The 15847-nt window shown below is 36.2% G+C and overlaps 1 protein-coding gene across 7 annotated transcripts in view; it reads left to right on the top strand.

Moving 5' to 3' along the window:
- Positions 1-15847, top strand: part of PRDM5 (PR/SET domain 5) — a 190876-nt gene that overhangs the window by 167919 nt on the left and 7110 nt on the right. For 6 of the 7 annotated variants that reach the window (XM_073892198.1, XM_073892199.1, XM_025873953.2 and 3 more), the window contains one exon: positions 8629-8733. In XM_073892198.1, coding sequence (XP_073748299.1) covers positions 8629-8733 — 105 coding nt within the window. Of the gene's footprint in view, positions 1-2613; positions 2941-8628; positions 8734-15847 lie in introns of those variants that run through there. The other variant, XM_073892201.1, reaches the window with a different exon arrangement.

Here is a 15847-nt window from a genome sequence, read left to right as displayed (position 1 = left end):
AGGGAGAGGTATGTGCTACTGACATCTAGTGGGTACACAGGACGGCTCCCTAAAACAAAGCATTATCTGACCCTACATATCAGTGATACTGAGGTTGAGAAACCATGCTCTAGACCACAGTGGAGGGCTTAGGCTGTCTGTGCTTTGCCTAAGAAAGGTTTGGCAAATGGGTCTTACCAGGGTGCAGGCTGACAAGAGTCTAAGTCTGTTTGTATGTGACCTGCCCTTACACAAGAGTCTCCACATTCTACTTTGGCAATTAGCGAGACCTCTTGCAGATGGAAGAGTTTGATGGTTAAATGACTTTGCCCCAAATGATATAAAAATATGATGCTTTAATATTTAGTCACAGGTTGCCTGTTTTGTCTCTGCCAGAGTTTATAATGTGCCCAACAGGAGAAAGTCAGCCATTGCTGCAACAGCTGAGAAAATAGGGAATGAGAAATTTATAAAATTTGTGTTTATTTAGAAATTTCATATTTAAGAAAGTTACACCAACTCCCTGCTTAATGAGGTTTTTAATATTTTCTTTTAAATTTAGAAATAGGAAATCATCTGACAAAAGTAATCATTTTTCTGAACTCTAATAGAGGAACTATTAATAGCTAGAAATATTTAGTCTAGAAAAGATCAAATGAAATTAATTTGGAATAAAAGATAACTTATATCCTAGCATACTTGTGTGTGTGTGTGTGTGTGTGTGTGAGAGAGAGAGAGAGAGAGCAAGAGAGAGAGATAAAAAGACTTACTTCCACATCTGATTCCTCTTCAGTGAGTTTCTTCTCTCAAATTCTATTTGATGTCCAAGTTGCTCACATGGAAGTTATTTCATTAACAGCATGGACACTCTGGCCTTGGTATAGCTTTGAGCAAGACAAATAGGGGAAAGGTTTGTCCATCAAGTATATCATATACTATATAACAACCAAGAAACCAGTGTTTTGCTTATAGGTTGAACCCTGTCATAAGCCAGCTGTGTTTATATGTGTTCAGAATACCACAGGCTCTGCCAGTCCTCACCATCCTCACTAGTATGCCTGTTTTAATTGCTTACTAATTTTTCTCAATTTTATTAGAGTCAAGCTACCACTGTCACAAAAGAACATTTATTAACCATCATTCTATGACTTCCTTACACCATTTACCTTGACCTCTGACTACAAGGGAAAAACCTCACTTGTTATATTTTCTGTTTCTATTTGATTGGTCCTAACATAAAAACAACCAAGGTAATATTCAGAATACCCACCTATGGCATGAAGATAATCTATCCATGATCCATTCTTGTCTTTGGAGTCTGTGTAGTGGAGGGCATGCTTCTTTACCTCCTGGCAAGTAATCCTTAGCTAAACTAAGAGGAAACCTCCAATAAATTTCTATTTTAAAGAACTTCAACATTCACATCCCTCCAAGATTTATTAAAAATGTGACTTTGTTTCTAAAATGATTTTGAGATTTATTAATTCAGTTCTTGTTGGGAAAAAATATAACATTTGGAGTTTTTTTTATATAGATGGTCATTAGCAATACAAAAATAAGACTTATTATTAGCTACATAACAAGGTACAGGGTGTAGAACTCTATAACTCCTACCTTCTGAATGAATTCTGCCAAGTGCTGTTTGATTAAAGAGAACTGATTAGACTACTGATTAATTCTGCTTTTGACAGATTACATAGTTTAACTGACAAATAGATTGCCTCCATTTAGTAATGATTCCCCAGTTATGATGACAAAGGACAAGCTATTTGTCACTTAAACTGTGTAATCATTCAGAAACAGAACTAATCAAGGACCTAATCATTTTGTCTCCGGTTAAATCCAGCTAATGAGTTAAAATGTGTAATTTATACTACATATTCCCCTCGGAAACAGTGCTACAATTTCCATGATATTTTATTGAATCGGATTTTGTGCCCATATTAAAGATTTTTGTAATGGAGGAAGAGTTGGTGGAAGAGAAGTAGTAGAGTTATGAGATGATTAACGTTAAAATGATGCTACTGTATGAGTTCTTCGTGGGGGAGGAGCAATGAGGCCTTTGGAAGTCCAGCGGTATCCGAACTTGCTTAAACACGTCAGCCACACCAGCCTGCAGGTGTTCTCCGGTGTGTACTTGGGAAGGTAGCAGATAGCTCAGCCTCACCTCTGCTGCCTAACCTGACAATAAGAACTCAGAGATTTCCTAAGCTTTCTGTATCACATGGTCTCTTGCTGTATCAACCACTGTGTAGTTGCCTAACTACTGTCATCCTCAGTGAACCTTATGGTGAGAGCAGGCAGCGAAGATTAGAAATTGAAGTTCTCCTTCCTTGCACACAAGTGTGGATTCTTCTGGACTCGGAAGTTAGGGCTAGGAATACTTAGGAATGCTCTAGAGGTGACATAGATTTTTTTCAGTTTCCAGAGAAAAAGAGAGGGGAAGCACAGGTGTAGGTGTCTTTGTACCACTCAGCTTACTCTTTGTGCCCAACTACATTTACCACGTGAGAGGTGGTATTTCTTTCATATGGCGGACTAGGAATAATTGAGAAGAACTTAGTAAATAAGGGGGATGAGGGTTTTGTTTCTTTTTTCTGAAAAATAAAATCACTTTTTTTCTTCCTATTTCAGTTCATTTGGTTTTCTAAAATTTGAGATGAGTGACCTGTGATCTTCTGGCTCTGCCTCTGGTATAAAAGCTATTTATTGGAGCAGGAATTCTCTCACACTTGCTTTGGCATCATTCTCTGTAAATTGGAATGTTTTCAGGGGTACCTGGGTGGCTCAGTCGGTTAAGCGTCTGACTCCTGATTTTGCCTCGGGTCCTGATGTCAGGGTTATGGGACTGAGCCCTGCGTCAGGATCCACACTCAGCACAGAGTCTGCTTGGAATTCTGTTCCTCCCTCTCCTCCTGCCCCGCCCCCCACTTGCTTGCATGCAGTGGCATGCATGCATACTCTCTCTCTAAGTAAATAAAATCTTTAAAAAAAAAAAAGATGGAATCTTTTCAAGGGTGGGCATTAAAGTTCTTTCCAAGGAGCACTATATGGCATTCTAACCAAATCTGTCAGGAATTATATCCTTCCTTGCAATATCTTCAGGAAAATTGTAGATTGTTTAAGACTTAGGGTTAAAAGAGATGGACAGACTTATGAAAGGCAAACATGGCTTCTTCTTACTATACTTTGCTATGGCCTAAGGATTTAGAGAACCTTTCTTTCTAGGCTGACATAAAAGTGGATTGTAGAGTCCTTTGTGAGCTAATAATCTTAGGACAAAACCCCAGGGAATCCTCAGCTTTAAATGGTTCTTGGTAGAAAAGAGGGAGTCTAGGCAGATACAGAACTACTGCATCAAATGGGTCCCTTTTCCAACTGTTTTTCTCCAATTTTTTAAATTGGAGTAACCTTTCTAACATAAATTTCAACCCCAACTTCCCTGCCAACACACACATAGAAACACACGATGGTTGTTGTACTTTTAATGTCTTTTTTTAAATAAAAATAAACATTTTTATTTTATAGCTGTTTTGGAAATGCAGAATTATTACAAAAGTTCAGAGAGTTTCTGTGTACCTCACATCCAGTCTCCCCTATTTTTTTCAGCTATTCTTAATTCTTTTTTTCATTGCCTTTTTTTAAAATTTTTTTTATTAGATTATGTTAATCACCATACATTACATCATTAGTTTTTGATGTGGTGTTCCATGATTCATTGTTTGCATATAACACCCAGTGCTCCATGCAGTATGTGCCCTCTTTAATGTCTTTTATAGGAAAAAATGAATAAGTGAAGGTAGTATAATTTCAGTGACATTTGTAAATAAAGTGTGTTGAAGTAATCTCCAATAGTACTTAATAAACATTTGAAAAATACCAGTATATGACTGGGTGAATGTGTGTGTGTGTGTGTGTGTGTGTGTGTGTGTGTGTGTGTGTGTAAAACATTATTTATTCAATCCAAGCCAATGCATAATACATATTTGGGTTTTTGAAAACTCTTGTGATAACTGCAAAACCCCTGTGCCTTGCCGGAATCTCCATACACTGGCTTGGAACCTTTCTCAGTATCCATGGGGCACTGTAGGATGCTTCCCTAGACAGGACCTGCTAAGAAGAAATTTAAGAATGAATGAGAAGGGTGTTCTTAATCAGTGATGCTCAGACCTTGTTTTTCACTGCCTTTTCCTCCTGGAAACTTCCCATCACTCTCTTAGGATGTCATCCAGATAACTGGTCCTGTCTTAGGTTGTTCCCTGCCAGACACTTACCTGTCATTGCAGCTGCCACAGTGATGTGCATCTTACTTCTTTATAAGATCTGGTTTCGTAGATAAATTGTAGGGAGAAGAGCTTTCCTTTTTTTTCTTTTTGTATACATCGTATTGATATATCTTTATATGTTTTTAAAATATAAGTTTAGGTAAACTGTTTGGATATCGTAAAAGTTCCAGCAACTCCAAGAAATTTCTGATTTAAATACAACTACATTTTCAAGTTTTGTTTGTTTGTTTTTTTTAAAGAACTGGGCAATATTTGAAGAAGTAATAGGCACCAAAGACCATGCGATATGTGAAAAGAGATTGTGTTTAGACTAAATGAACACAGTAAACATATTTTTTGGACTGCCAAGAAAATGCAGTGTTTTTCTGTTAACTTTGAACAGTCATTTAAAATAAAGAGACCCTATACAAAACACCTATTCACACTGGATATAATAAAGTAAATAGCAAATATCTGAACTTGTGAATAAAAAAAAGTAACAGTAATCCCCGGGATCCAGCAAAGCAAACTGCAGCCAAATGCCAGAGTTGAGAATGAGAACACTTTCAGGGTGTTTGCCAGTATCTGTAAATTCAAGGTGGTTTTTAATGGTGATGGAAAGGGAGGCAAGCTCTGGGCTTAGGTTATAGGGCAAGATGGAACCACATCCCACCACAATGTGGGGACCCTAGAAAAGCGATACTCAAAATGAAATCAGGAACTGGAAATAATCTACCTTTGGCAAATGGAGGTGCTTGCGACATTTAACTGTCTCAGAGTAATTGCTGGCTAGAGAAAAAGAGTTCTCCCTAGAGTTTGTAACCACAGTCTTTCTCTCAAGTGTGTTTAGAGTTCAGACTTAAAATGCTTCCCTGACCAGAAAACCCTAAGGCAAGAAATAAACTTAAAATGGTCTTTGATTGATAGCATCCCAGAATGCCTGGCAGAAGCAAACACAAATGCTGTCTGGAGGGACTTACCCTCAACCTAGGGGTCACAGAATTTTAACAGATAAAGACCACCAAACATGAGCCCATGATTCCAAATTCCAGAAACATCCAAGGAAACAAGAGCCATGAGCAGGAGACAGGAGAAACCACAAATAGCAGAATTAGTTTTCCAAAAAACTTAATGATTTATCAGATGAGGTAAATTATACAAATGTCTAGAATATTTTTTAAATAGACATAAGCAACATGAGTAAAAAATAAGATTTTATCAAAAATTAAGCATAATTGAAAAGAACCAAATAACTTATAAAAATTTAAAATATAATGGAAATTAAAGTGATCCTATTAACAAGTTATTCCTACCGGAAGATAATTGATCAACTGAGTCTAAAGAAATTACATATGGTGCAATACAAGGAGATGGAAATGGTTAAGATGTGAAAAATAGAGTTTGTTATACATCTAATTGGATTTGTAGACTTTCACTTAATAACAAATGAGACACAAAGTCATTTTCAAACAAATAAAAACAGAATTTACCATCATCAGATCCTCTGAAGGTCAGATAAGAAAGCATGAAAAGTAAAGAGATTGTTAAGTGTGTATAAAACTGAACTGCACTGTTGTATAAAGTAATAATGATTCCATATCGGGCATTAAAAATCAGTAAAATACTGTTACACATAATGTGTAAGACGGGAACATTCTTCAGGACTTGTTATTCAGTAGGAGGGAAAACATACAGATACATTTTAGATTGTGTTAAATGTACATGGTAGAATTGTTAAGGATAACCACTAAGAGAAATAGTGTTCATAACTTCTGTGATAATATGGGGGGGAAATCATCAATCCAAAACATACAAGAAAATATAGGGGAAAAAAACCTGAGAAGATAAGCAAGATAAAAGCAATGCACAAAATAAAATGTTAGAAATATATTCAAGTATATTTTTAATAACAAATATTAATAGATAAATATACCTAATGTATTTATTATAACAGTAATTATATTATAAATGAAATGAATAATAATGAATATTAAGAGGCAAAACTTGCTACCTTAAAAACAATGATATAAGCATAGGTTAAAAAAATCCAGTTGGATACTGTTTATGGAGACACTCCTCATACCTAAGGATATAGACTGTTTGAAAGTTAAAAGATGAATATACCAGGCAAACACTAATTTTACTTTATTTTTTTCTCTTTCTTTTAAACTAAGGTATAATTGATGTATAACATTATATACATTCAGAGGATGCAAGTATTGATTTGATACATTTATATATTGCAATACGATTACCACCATAGTGTTAGCTAAACCTCCGTCATGTCTCGTAATTACCTTTGTGTGTGTGCGTGTGTACAGAGATGGTGAGAACATTTAAGATCTAGTCTCTTTGCAACTTTAAAATACATCCTATGGTATTGTTCACTATAAATCACAATTCTGTGCATTAGGTCTCCAGAACTTCTAACTGCAAATTTGTACCCTTTGACCAACATCTCCCCAATTTCCCTACCGCCCATCAAATACTAATTTTAAAAAGCTTTTACAGGTATATTAAGACCAAATTAATTTTAAAGTAAAAAGAATTATTACAGATAAAGATTACTTCAAAATGATAAAAGATCCTATTTTCTAGGAACATAAGAGTTTTAAACTTATATATACTCATCATGTTCCTCATGAGTCTCAAAATTTGCAAAATACAGTGATAGAATTATAAGAATATACTGGAATGTTGGAGTGTTAAATGGTTTATCCACTCTGTAGAGTTTGGCCATTCCTAGAAAAGTTGAAGGTGCAATCCCACTTCTAGCTAAAATACCACAGGGGATTACATTTCTGCATTCAAGTATACATGTACAAAAAAAATCCAGAGCAATGTTATTTGTAAGAGTGAAAAATTGGAAAAACATGAACTACTCATCACTCGACAATGTATATAAGCAAATTGGGGTATAGCCATTGAATGTAATATGGTATTAAAAATGAATGATTAGGAACAACATGTGTTCACAAAATGAAATTGGGGACTAGAAGCTCATAAAGATAATGTTGAACAAAAATAAGTCAATTTCAAAAGAACTCGCAGAGTTTACATACAGTATGTATGTAAATAGTATCTATTTAAATAAGTTTAAAAGGCAAAATAATACTATGTCTTACTTAGAGATCCTTCCATACATGTGCAGTAAAAAATGTAGAGAAAAGCAAGGGAACGTTAAGCAACATGTCCAGCACAGTGGTCACCTCTGAGGACATGGACCAGTGCTGCAGTCAAGTAGTGGGGGTACAGGTGCGTTGAGAGGCATGTACTGGTAATGTTTGATTCCTTAAGAGCTAGCTGGTAGACACACACATGTTGGTTTGGTTTTGTAGGTCTGGAAATGTTTATAATACTCTTTTAAATACTAAGGAGAAAATATGCATGGAACTTGTCCACATAACAGGAAATTAGATACACACACACTACCTCAATTTAAAAAAAAAAAACTATAACATTTTTGAAGATGTATTTGGGAAAAAATCTCATTGCAAGTCTACTTTAAACAAATCTTATTTTTTTCCTCAAATATTTTTATTTATGCACTGTTTCATAATGACCAGCTGTTTTTAGGTTTTGTTTTTTTTTTCACGAGCTGTTTTAATGGAACAATGTATTTTGCAGTTCTTTCCAAGTGAAAAGAATGGTGATATAAGTACCTGGTATCAAAGGTGGCTAAGGAATGTGGACATTTTTTCTTTTCCTGTGGAGATGTTATTTTTCCTTATGAGTCTGTGACAAACAATTTAAAAATGCCTCATTTAAAAAAGTAACAGATTTTATAAAAGAATATTCTACCTAGGAAAGAAAGATTGAGCAATAGAAATGAAAATACTTAAATCACAGTTGAGCTATAGTTTTTTAAACTCACCCCCAAAATCTGGTGACAATTTTTTTCTGAAGTTTTCATTCCCAGGAATTCCTCTGAGATAGTAAACAATTTGCACCATCTAGATCAGGGGTCCCAAACTCTCTTGGTCCATGATGCCCTTAGTATCTCAGTAAATTTTTGCAGCCCGCCAAGACCAAAAGAAAACCTAAGAGTTCAGTTCTTTTAGTAGTTAGATCATGTCTATCATTCAGAACCTTGTATACATGGTATACATGTATACCATGCCTTGCAAAGGTATGACATAATTAAAAGAACTGTTGTATAATCTAATGTTGGAACTGAACTGCCATGAGCCAAGTAGTTCAATTTGTCCAGCAGATGTTGAGTAGTGCTATTTCTCCTGAACATTTAAAATAACTCATGGCACCCCTCTGGATTTGCTGCGGCACCCTACAGAACTAGATAAAATACCACCCCCCCCCATACACCTTAGTAAGGAGGGCTCTAAGTTCACTCACATTCATGGCACTCTCTTTCCATTGACTGCAGGAGAAGCCATACAAGTGCTCAGAGTGCAGCAAAGCCTTCAGCCAGAAGCGAGGCCTGGATGAGCACAAGAGGACGCACACTGGAGAAAAGCCTTTTCAGTGTGATGTGAGTTTGGTTTCTCTTTTCTTTCCCCAGTGTCCTCCAGTAACAGACATGCTGGAAGTGTGTGTGCGTGTCTGTGTCTGTGCATCTGTGTGTGTATGTATGAGTGTGTGTTTGCGTTTTGCAGTGCTGGTCTTTCTATTAATGTCTTGTGCTGCTTGTATCTTGTGATTGAATAATCCATGTAACCACTTTGTAGTAATTTGGTTCATCCTAGTTTGCTGGCAGCAAATAAACTCTGATTTTCTTCAAGGCACGCTTGTACCCTTTTTTAATGCAATTGAGTTCTTTCAAGGTATAGGTGCATGATGATTCAAGGCAGCTTTCATGTGTCTACCCATATCTTTGACAGGTTAATGACGCTTAAACCAGAGATTTAACTGGTCGTAGATATTATTTATTTTGTTGCAGCCTAACCATGAAATTCTAAAACATGAACAAACTCCTTTGTTTAAATAATATTGCTAATTGTTTAGATTTTCTGCTTATGACATTTGAATTGAAATGAAATTATCAACATAGTTGTTTACACTATTTATGAAAGGAAAAATACTACCACTGTCAGTAAAATTAATCTGAGCATTAATTAATTAAGGAAAAAAACTGGTTTCTTGATGCACAGTGTCATGATTCTGTGCAAGATTGACCGTTGACAGAAGATTGACACAGGCTTTAGAGAAAACACTTGGATGCTTATTTCTAACATAAGAATAGCAAGAAGAGTATTAATGTAGCTCAGTAGAAGAAGAAGAAGCATTAAAGTTGTAGTGTGTGAAATTGCACAGTGGAATTCTCTTTAAATGTGGAGGGAAACTCAAGGACTTCGTCCCATTGGCATATCCCAACGGATAAAGTATGGGGTAAGCAGTCCACATGAAAGGAAACTCACAAACACAAGATGTTTTGCTTGTCCTTCCATGAAACTTTTGGTGGTAAGGTTAAGGCAACAATGTACTCCCATTGGGCCTACTCATAAAAATACCTATATGAACAGTGAACTTCTTTAAGGCAAGAAGTACTTGGAGAGAAAGAAATGTACACATGTAGAGCTCTATCCTGAAACGGAGGTACAGCCTTAGCTTCATAATTTCATTTGGTTTAATTCATTTGTGCTTAAATTGGAAACATTTTCATATAGGCAAAACCTGTTTAGATTACTTAATTGTACAGCTACACAAACAACTGATGGGACACAGAAATTAAATATTAACTGTGAAGGACACCTTCCTACTATCACATTCAACTCATCTTTCATTTATGCTAAATATTTTTGTTGACTACTTCCTAAGCTAAACTGGACCATGATGTTATTTAAAAAAAAACTGTAATGTTACAAGCATGATTTTTTCTATTTACTTCTATCTCATCTATTTCTATCCTATTTTCAAAACTCTCTGATCCTTATCTGTGGCTCAGACCGGTCCATTGAGTAGAGATCCACTGCCTCTGAAACCTCTCTGAAATGCAGCCTGCTCAGTAGAGAGAACTGGTTGTCTTTGTTCCAAAATCTTACCCTTTTATAACCTACTCATTCTGGAAAGAAGTTATCCTTTCTCACGCATTCCCAGTCTTTCTCCTTCCTAAATGACACTCAAATCTATTACTTCCTCTCAGTTTCTAGTCCCACTAGCAGTGCATAGCCTGCACCCTCCCTGTGTTTTATTACATTCCATCTCCAGTGTATGTATTCTCCACCCTGCCAAGGTAATGGTTTTTATTTTTTAATTGAGATGAAATTCACATAACATAAAATCAGTCATTTTAAAGTGAACAATTCACTGGCATTGAGTACATTAACTACGTTGTACAACTATCACCTCTATCTCGTGCTCAGACTTTAATGTCCCAAAATAAAATTCCATACCCATTAAGGAGTTATTCCCTACTCTCCACAGACCCTGACAACTACCAATCTTCTTTCATTTCAATAGATTTACCTATTCTGGATATTTCATGTAAATGAATCATATAGGATGCGACCTTTGTAACTGGATTCTTTTAGTTAGCATAATGTTTTCAGGGTTTATCTGCATCATAGCATGTATCAGTACATCATTCCCTTTTATGCTGAATGATATTCCATTGTATGTATATACCACAGTTTATCTATTCATAATTGATGCACATTTGGGTTGTTTCTCCCTTTTGGCTATTGTGAATTGCTCTGAGACAAACATGTGCATACAGGTATTTAATTACCTGTTTTAAATTCTTTGGGGCATATACCTAGGAGGAGAATTGCTGTGTCATATGTTGATTCTGTTTGATTTTTCAAGGAACTGCTGTATTGTTTTTCATAGTAGCTGCACCATTTTATATTCCCACTAGCAATGCCCAAGAATACAAATTTTTCCACATCTTTGTCAACGCTTGTAATTTTTGTTCTTAAAATTATAGTCACCTTAGGGCATGTGAAGTGATATCTCATTGTGGCTTTGATTTAAAGTTCCCAGAGGATTAATAATATTGAGCATCTTTCTATCTACTTGTTTGTTGGCATTTGTATCTTTTCTGGAGAAGTATCTATTCAAGTCTTCTTCCCATTTTAAAATTTTGTTGTCTTTTTGTTGTTGAATGTAAGAGTTCTTTGGATATTCTAGATACTAGACATCTTCTTACATTCCATAAGTTATCTTTTCACTCTTTTAGTAATATCCTTTGATGCACAAAACCTTTCAGTGTTGGCGGTGCCTGGCTGGCTCAGTCAGTAGAGCATGCGACTCTTGATCTGGTGGTTATGAGTTTGAGCCCTACTTTGGATGCAGAGATTACTTAAAAAAATAAAATCTTAAAAAAGAAAGTTTCAATGTTGAAGTCCAATTTATCTGGTGTTTTTTTTTTCTTTCCCTTTTCTCAACATGCTTTTGGTGTCAGATCCAAGAACTGTCAATTTCAAGGTCATGAAGATTTACTCTCCTGTTTTTTTCTAAGAGTTTGATAGTTTTAGCTCTTACATTTAGGTCTTTGATCTGTTTTAATTTCTTGAATATAGTGTGAAGTGTAGGGGTCCATTTTTTTGCATTATTTTTCAGTTTTTCACCATTCAATGTGATGTTAGCTTTGAGTTTTTTATAAATGCCCTTTATTATGTTGAGGAGGCTCCCTTCTATCCTAGTTTTCAGTATTTTTATCAAGACAGGGTGTTGGATTTTGTCAAAGGCTTTCCTTCATCAACTGAGATGATAATTTTTTTTTATCTTTTGTTCTGTTAATGTGATGTATTACATTGTTTGATTTTCTTATGTTGAACTACCATTACAGTCTGGATAAATCTCATTTGGTCATGACTTGTAATCCTTTTAATATGCCTTTGAATTTGGCTAATTAGAGTTTTTGTTTTTTGTTTGAAGATTTTTGCATCTATATTCAAAGGGGATATTGGCCTGGCTCTGGTATTAAGATAATGCTGGCCTCACAGAATAAATTAGGAAGTATTCCCTCTTCTTTGTTTTTTTGGGAGAATTTGAGGGGATTAGTGTTAATTCATCTTTAAATGTTTGGTGGAATTTAAAAGTCTGGTTTCAGACTTTTCTTTTTTGGGAAGTTTTGTGTGTGTGTGTGTGTGTGTGTGTGTGTGTGTGTGTGTGTGTGTGTGTTTTGTTTTGTTTTGTTTTGTTTTTATACAATCTCTTGTTCCTGGTCTCTGGAGTTTTTCTATTTCTTCTTGAATCAGTTTTAGTTATTTGTGTGCTTTAGGAACTTGTTCATTTCATCTATGTAATCTAATTCGTTGGCATACAGTTCATAGTATTCTCTTAAAATCCTTTTAAATTCTCAGGGGTCAGTAGTAACATCCCAGTGTGATTGTCTCAAAGTAAACCTAATCATGTGCTTCTCTGTGATAGTGTCTCACAACCCATAGGGTAAAATCTACCTTCTTACTTGACTGAAAAGTTATTCTGGTTTTTGTCAATTCTTATTATTAAAATCTTAATAATCTCTTATCTGTCAGTACTCTGCATTTTATTTGTACCAACACTGAGTTTCCTAAAGCATTGATGCCATTCTGCATCTCTGTCCCTTGTTCCGTGTGGCTCCATGCACTAATCCTCTGCCTGGAAAGTCTTCTCTATCTCTTGTTCACACTGCCTGGCATTCTCACACATACACACACACATACACACACACACGCACACACACACACACAGATGATGTTTGAGTTGTGTTTGAGCGAAATTGTGAAGAAAAAACTGATATATGTTTATCTCAGTTCTTTATAATTTTGCTCAAATGCCACTTCACTCATCAACACTAGCCCCTTCAGCGCAGTCATTCCATGCCATGCAGTTCCCCTGGCATGCCATAGCTATTGAGCTTCTAGTATCTTTGCTACTATCCCTATGATGATGACTTCCAAATCTCTCTTTCTGCTGCCTAGATTTCTCTTTTGAACTCTCTGCAGATATTTTGAAGCTGCCTGTAAGACTTCTCTCCTATATTTGAGACTGAAATCAGTATCTCTCCAGCCTTCTCAGTCACTCAGCATGTTCCCTTTACCTATACATCTCTCTGAGGGTTCCACCATCTCCAAATAACCCAAACCAAAGCTCTGAGCCTCGTGCCAGACACTTTTTCCATGACCAATAGCATCATCTAGTTGAGCTTCTATTGTGGGAAAGACACAGTGACCCAGTTTATATATATTCTCTCTGATCTTCACTACACCCCAGAAATACCCAGGTATTATTTCCACCTCTATGAAGCAACTGAGGCTCATGGAAATTGAGTGACTTGCCTCTTCTCTACCGCTTATAACTGGCCAAGTCAGGATTCTAGGGTTCGAACCCAAGTAGCTCTCATTCAGTCCCAGTAATTCCTGACAGTCTTTCCTTCTGTATATTTCTCAAACTTATTATCTTCTCTAAATTTCCACTGCCACCTTTACTCCTCTCTTTTTCTCACTCCTGACCTCCAACCCAGTAGCAAATCTGATTGGCTCTACATTTAAAATAAGTTGAGAATCTGAACACTTTTCACATCTTCCCAGCTACCATCTTAGTCTCCTGCAGTAATGCAGTCATTCTTAATTTATCTGTCTTTGGTCTTTGCTCCTCCCAGTCCTAAGCTTGCCACCCAGAGTGATCTTTCTAGAACCTGAGTCAGATTTTATATATTTTAGATGTAGATTGTATATGTATTATATTTCACTCATTTGCTGAAACCCTCCAATGACTGTACATCCCATTTAGAGTGAAAACCAAGGTTTTACCATGGTCTGAAAGTCCATAGAGATCTGTACCCCCACCCTCCTACCCCACCTGCTCTCTCTGACTTCACCACCACCATCCACCTCACTCTGGCTATATCATTTCCTTGATGTTTCTCAGACACACTAAGTATATTCCAGTAAATAGGTCTTTTTGTTTGGGGGTGGGGGGGCAGTGCCTGCTTCCCTGGCCTGGAACACCATTCTCAAGTATCTTTATGGCCTTCTCCTGTACTTATTTCAATTCTCTGCTTGAGTTCTTCTTTTTCTTATTTCCATTACTTTCTTAACCCTCACCCCGTATTCTTCTCCTTCTTGCATCCACTTGAAATATTATGTTTGTTTGTTTAATTATTTATCATCGATTCTAAGTTCCATGACAACAGAGCTTTTTTTCTTTATTGTTCATTGCTGTGTCCCCAGGCCTAGAACATCCAAAATAAGAAATATTTAGTGAATATTTTTAAAAGCATGAATTGATGAATCAATAAGTGCTGTCTTAGTTCATATCCAAATCATTTCTGGCTTAGAGTGGAATAATAGTATTGGCTATGCTGACTCCAGTTTCATACTCTTGAGCTTGGTGACTAAATGATATTTTAGTTTTAGTCTCTATTTAGAATCCTTTAATGAATCCCCACCACTTGCAGAAGATACTTCCAGTGTCTTATTATGATTACCAGGATCTCCAGGGTTTGGCTCCAGCCTTCAACTCTAACTTCTTTGTGAAGTTATTTCTCTTATTTATTTATGTCAATTTATTGCTCTAATAATCTATTTCTTCAGCCTTAGTGAACTGTTTTCACCTCCCCACATGAGCCTTGCTCGTCACACCCCTGTACCTTTGCACGTTCTCTTCCCTCTCCCTGGGATATCATTCCCCACCTTACAACATGACAGCACCCATACACCTGGGAAGACTTGACTGTGCTCTCCTCTGTTGCTTCTCCTAGCGTTATGTTCATGGCATCGAACATATTTCTCTTTAGGACTGTGGGCCCTACAGGGCAGGACAGAGTGCTCTTTGTTATTCTGTTTCTAACTGAAGTGGCACAAGGCACATTGTATGTGATTGATAAATATTAACTGAAGATGTTTGTATAGAATTTTAATATTATCTCTCAAGGTACTGCAGTAAATGTGTTTTTTCACTTCATTTTAAAACAAAATCGGTTTATTGCTAGCCTAGAAAAATAATAAATATTTTCCTATTCTTTGGCAGGTGAATTAATACTAATTTGGAGTAGGTGGAAGGGTTGGCTAAGAACTTCAGGTGGAAATAAAGAAAAGCATCCCTGTTGCACTATTTGAATTCTTTCTTGCTCTCCCTTAATTTTAAAATGACCATGAATGTCCTTGCATTTTACTGATTTATAGAGAACATCAGTTTGAAGTCTCTTAATGACTACATTTAAGTTCATGAAAACATAGCTTTTAACATGTAGGTAGTCACTTCCACAACTGTGACATCAGCTACCCTCTACTGACATTTAATCCTCTACCTGGCCCTCATTCAAAAATCCGTTGGGATGTTCTCCTCCCAGCTCCTATGTGGAGCTTCTAGGAACTCCTTAATTCAGAGCCATTATCAATGACTTCAGGATCTTGCTCAACTTCCTTTTCATTTCTCCAGCTTGCTGCTGCTATAATTTTCCCATGGTAACCATGTAAATGAACTTGACTTGTAGCCCTCACAACACACTGGTAAACTGAACTGTCTGAGAATCTCCTTTATTTTTTTCAAAGAGGTTTTTATTCCTTAAAAATGGTATCAGCCAGGCAAATGGAAAAAGTACAGTCAGCTCACATATCTTTGTTTGAAGTTTGAGCCTTTAATAATAGTCTGTCCTTGGGGTTGTAAAGACTCTAAACCCAGACTGCATGGGTTTAAATCCTGGAAATCACTTCCTA

This window comes from Callorhinus ursinus, unplaced genomic scaffold (assembly GCF_003265705.2).
Source record: "Callorhinus ursinus isolate GAN/ISIS: 27379988/994484 unplaced genomic scaffold, GSC_fseal_2.0 scaffold4, whole genome shotgun sequence".
In the NCBI taxonomy this organism is placed as follows: Eukaryota; Metazoa; Chordata; class Mammalia; order Carnivora; family Otariidae; genus Callorhinus; species Callorhinus ursinus.
This window is presented reverse-complemented; position numbering and strand designations above follow the sequence as displayed.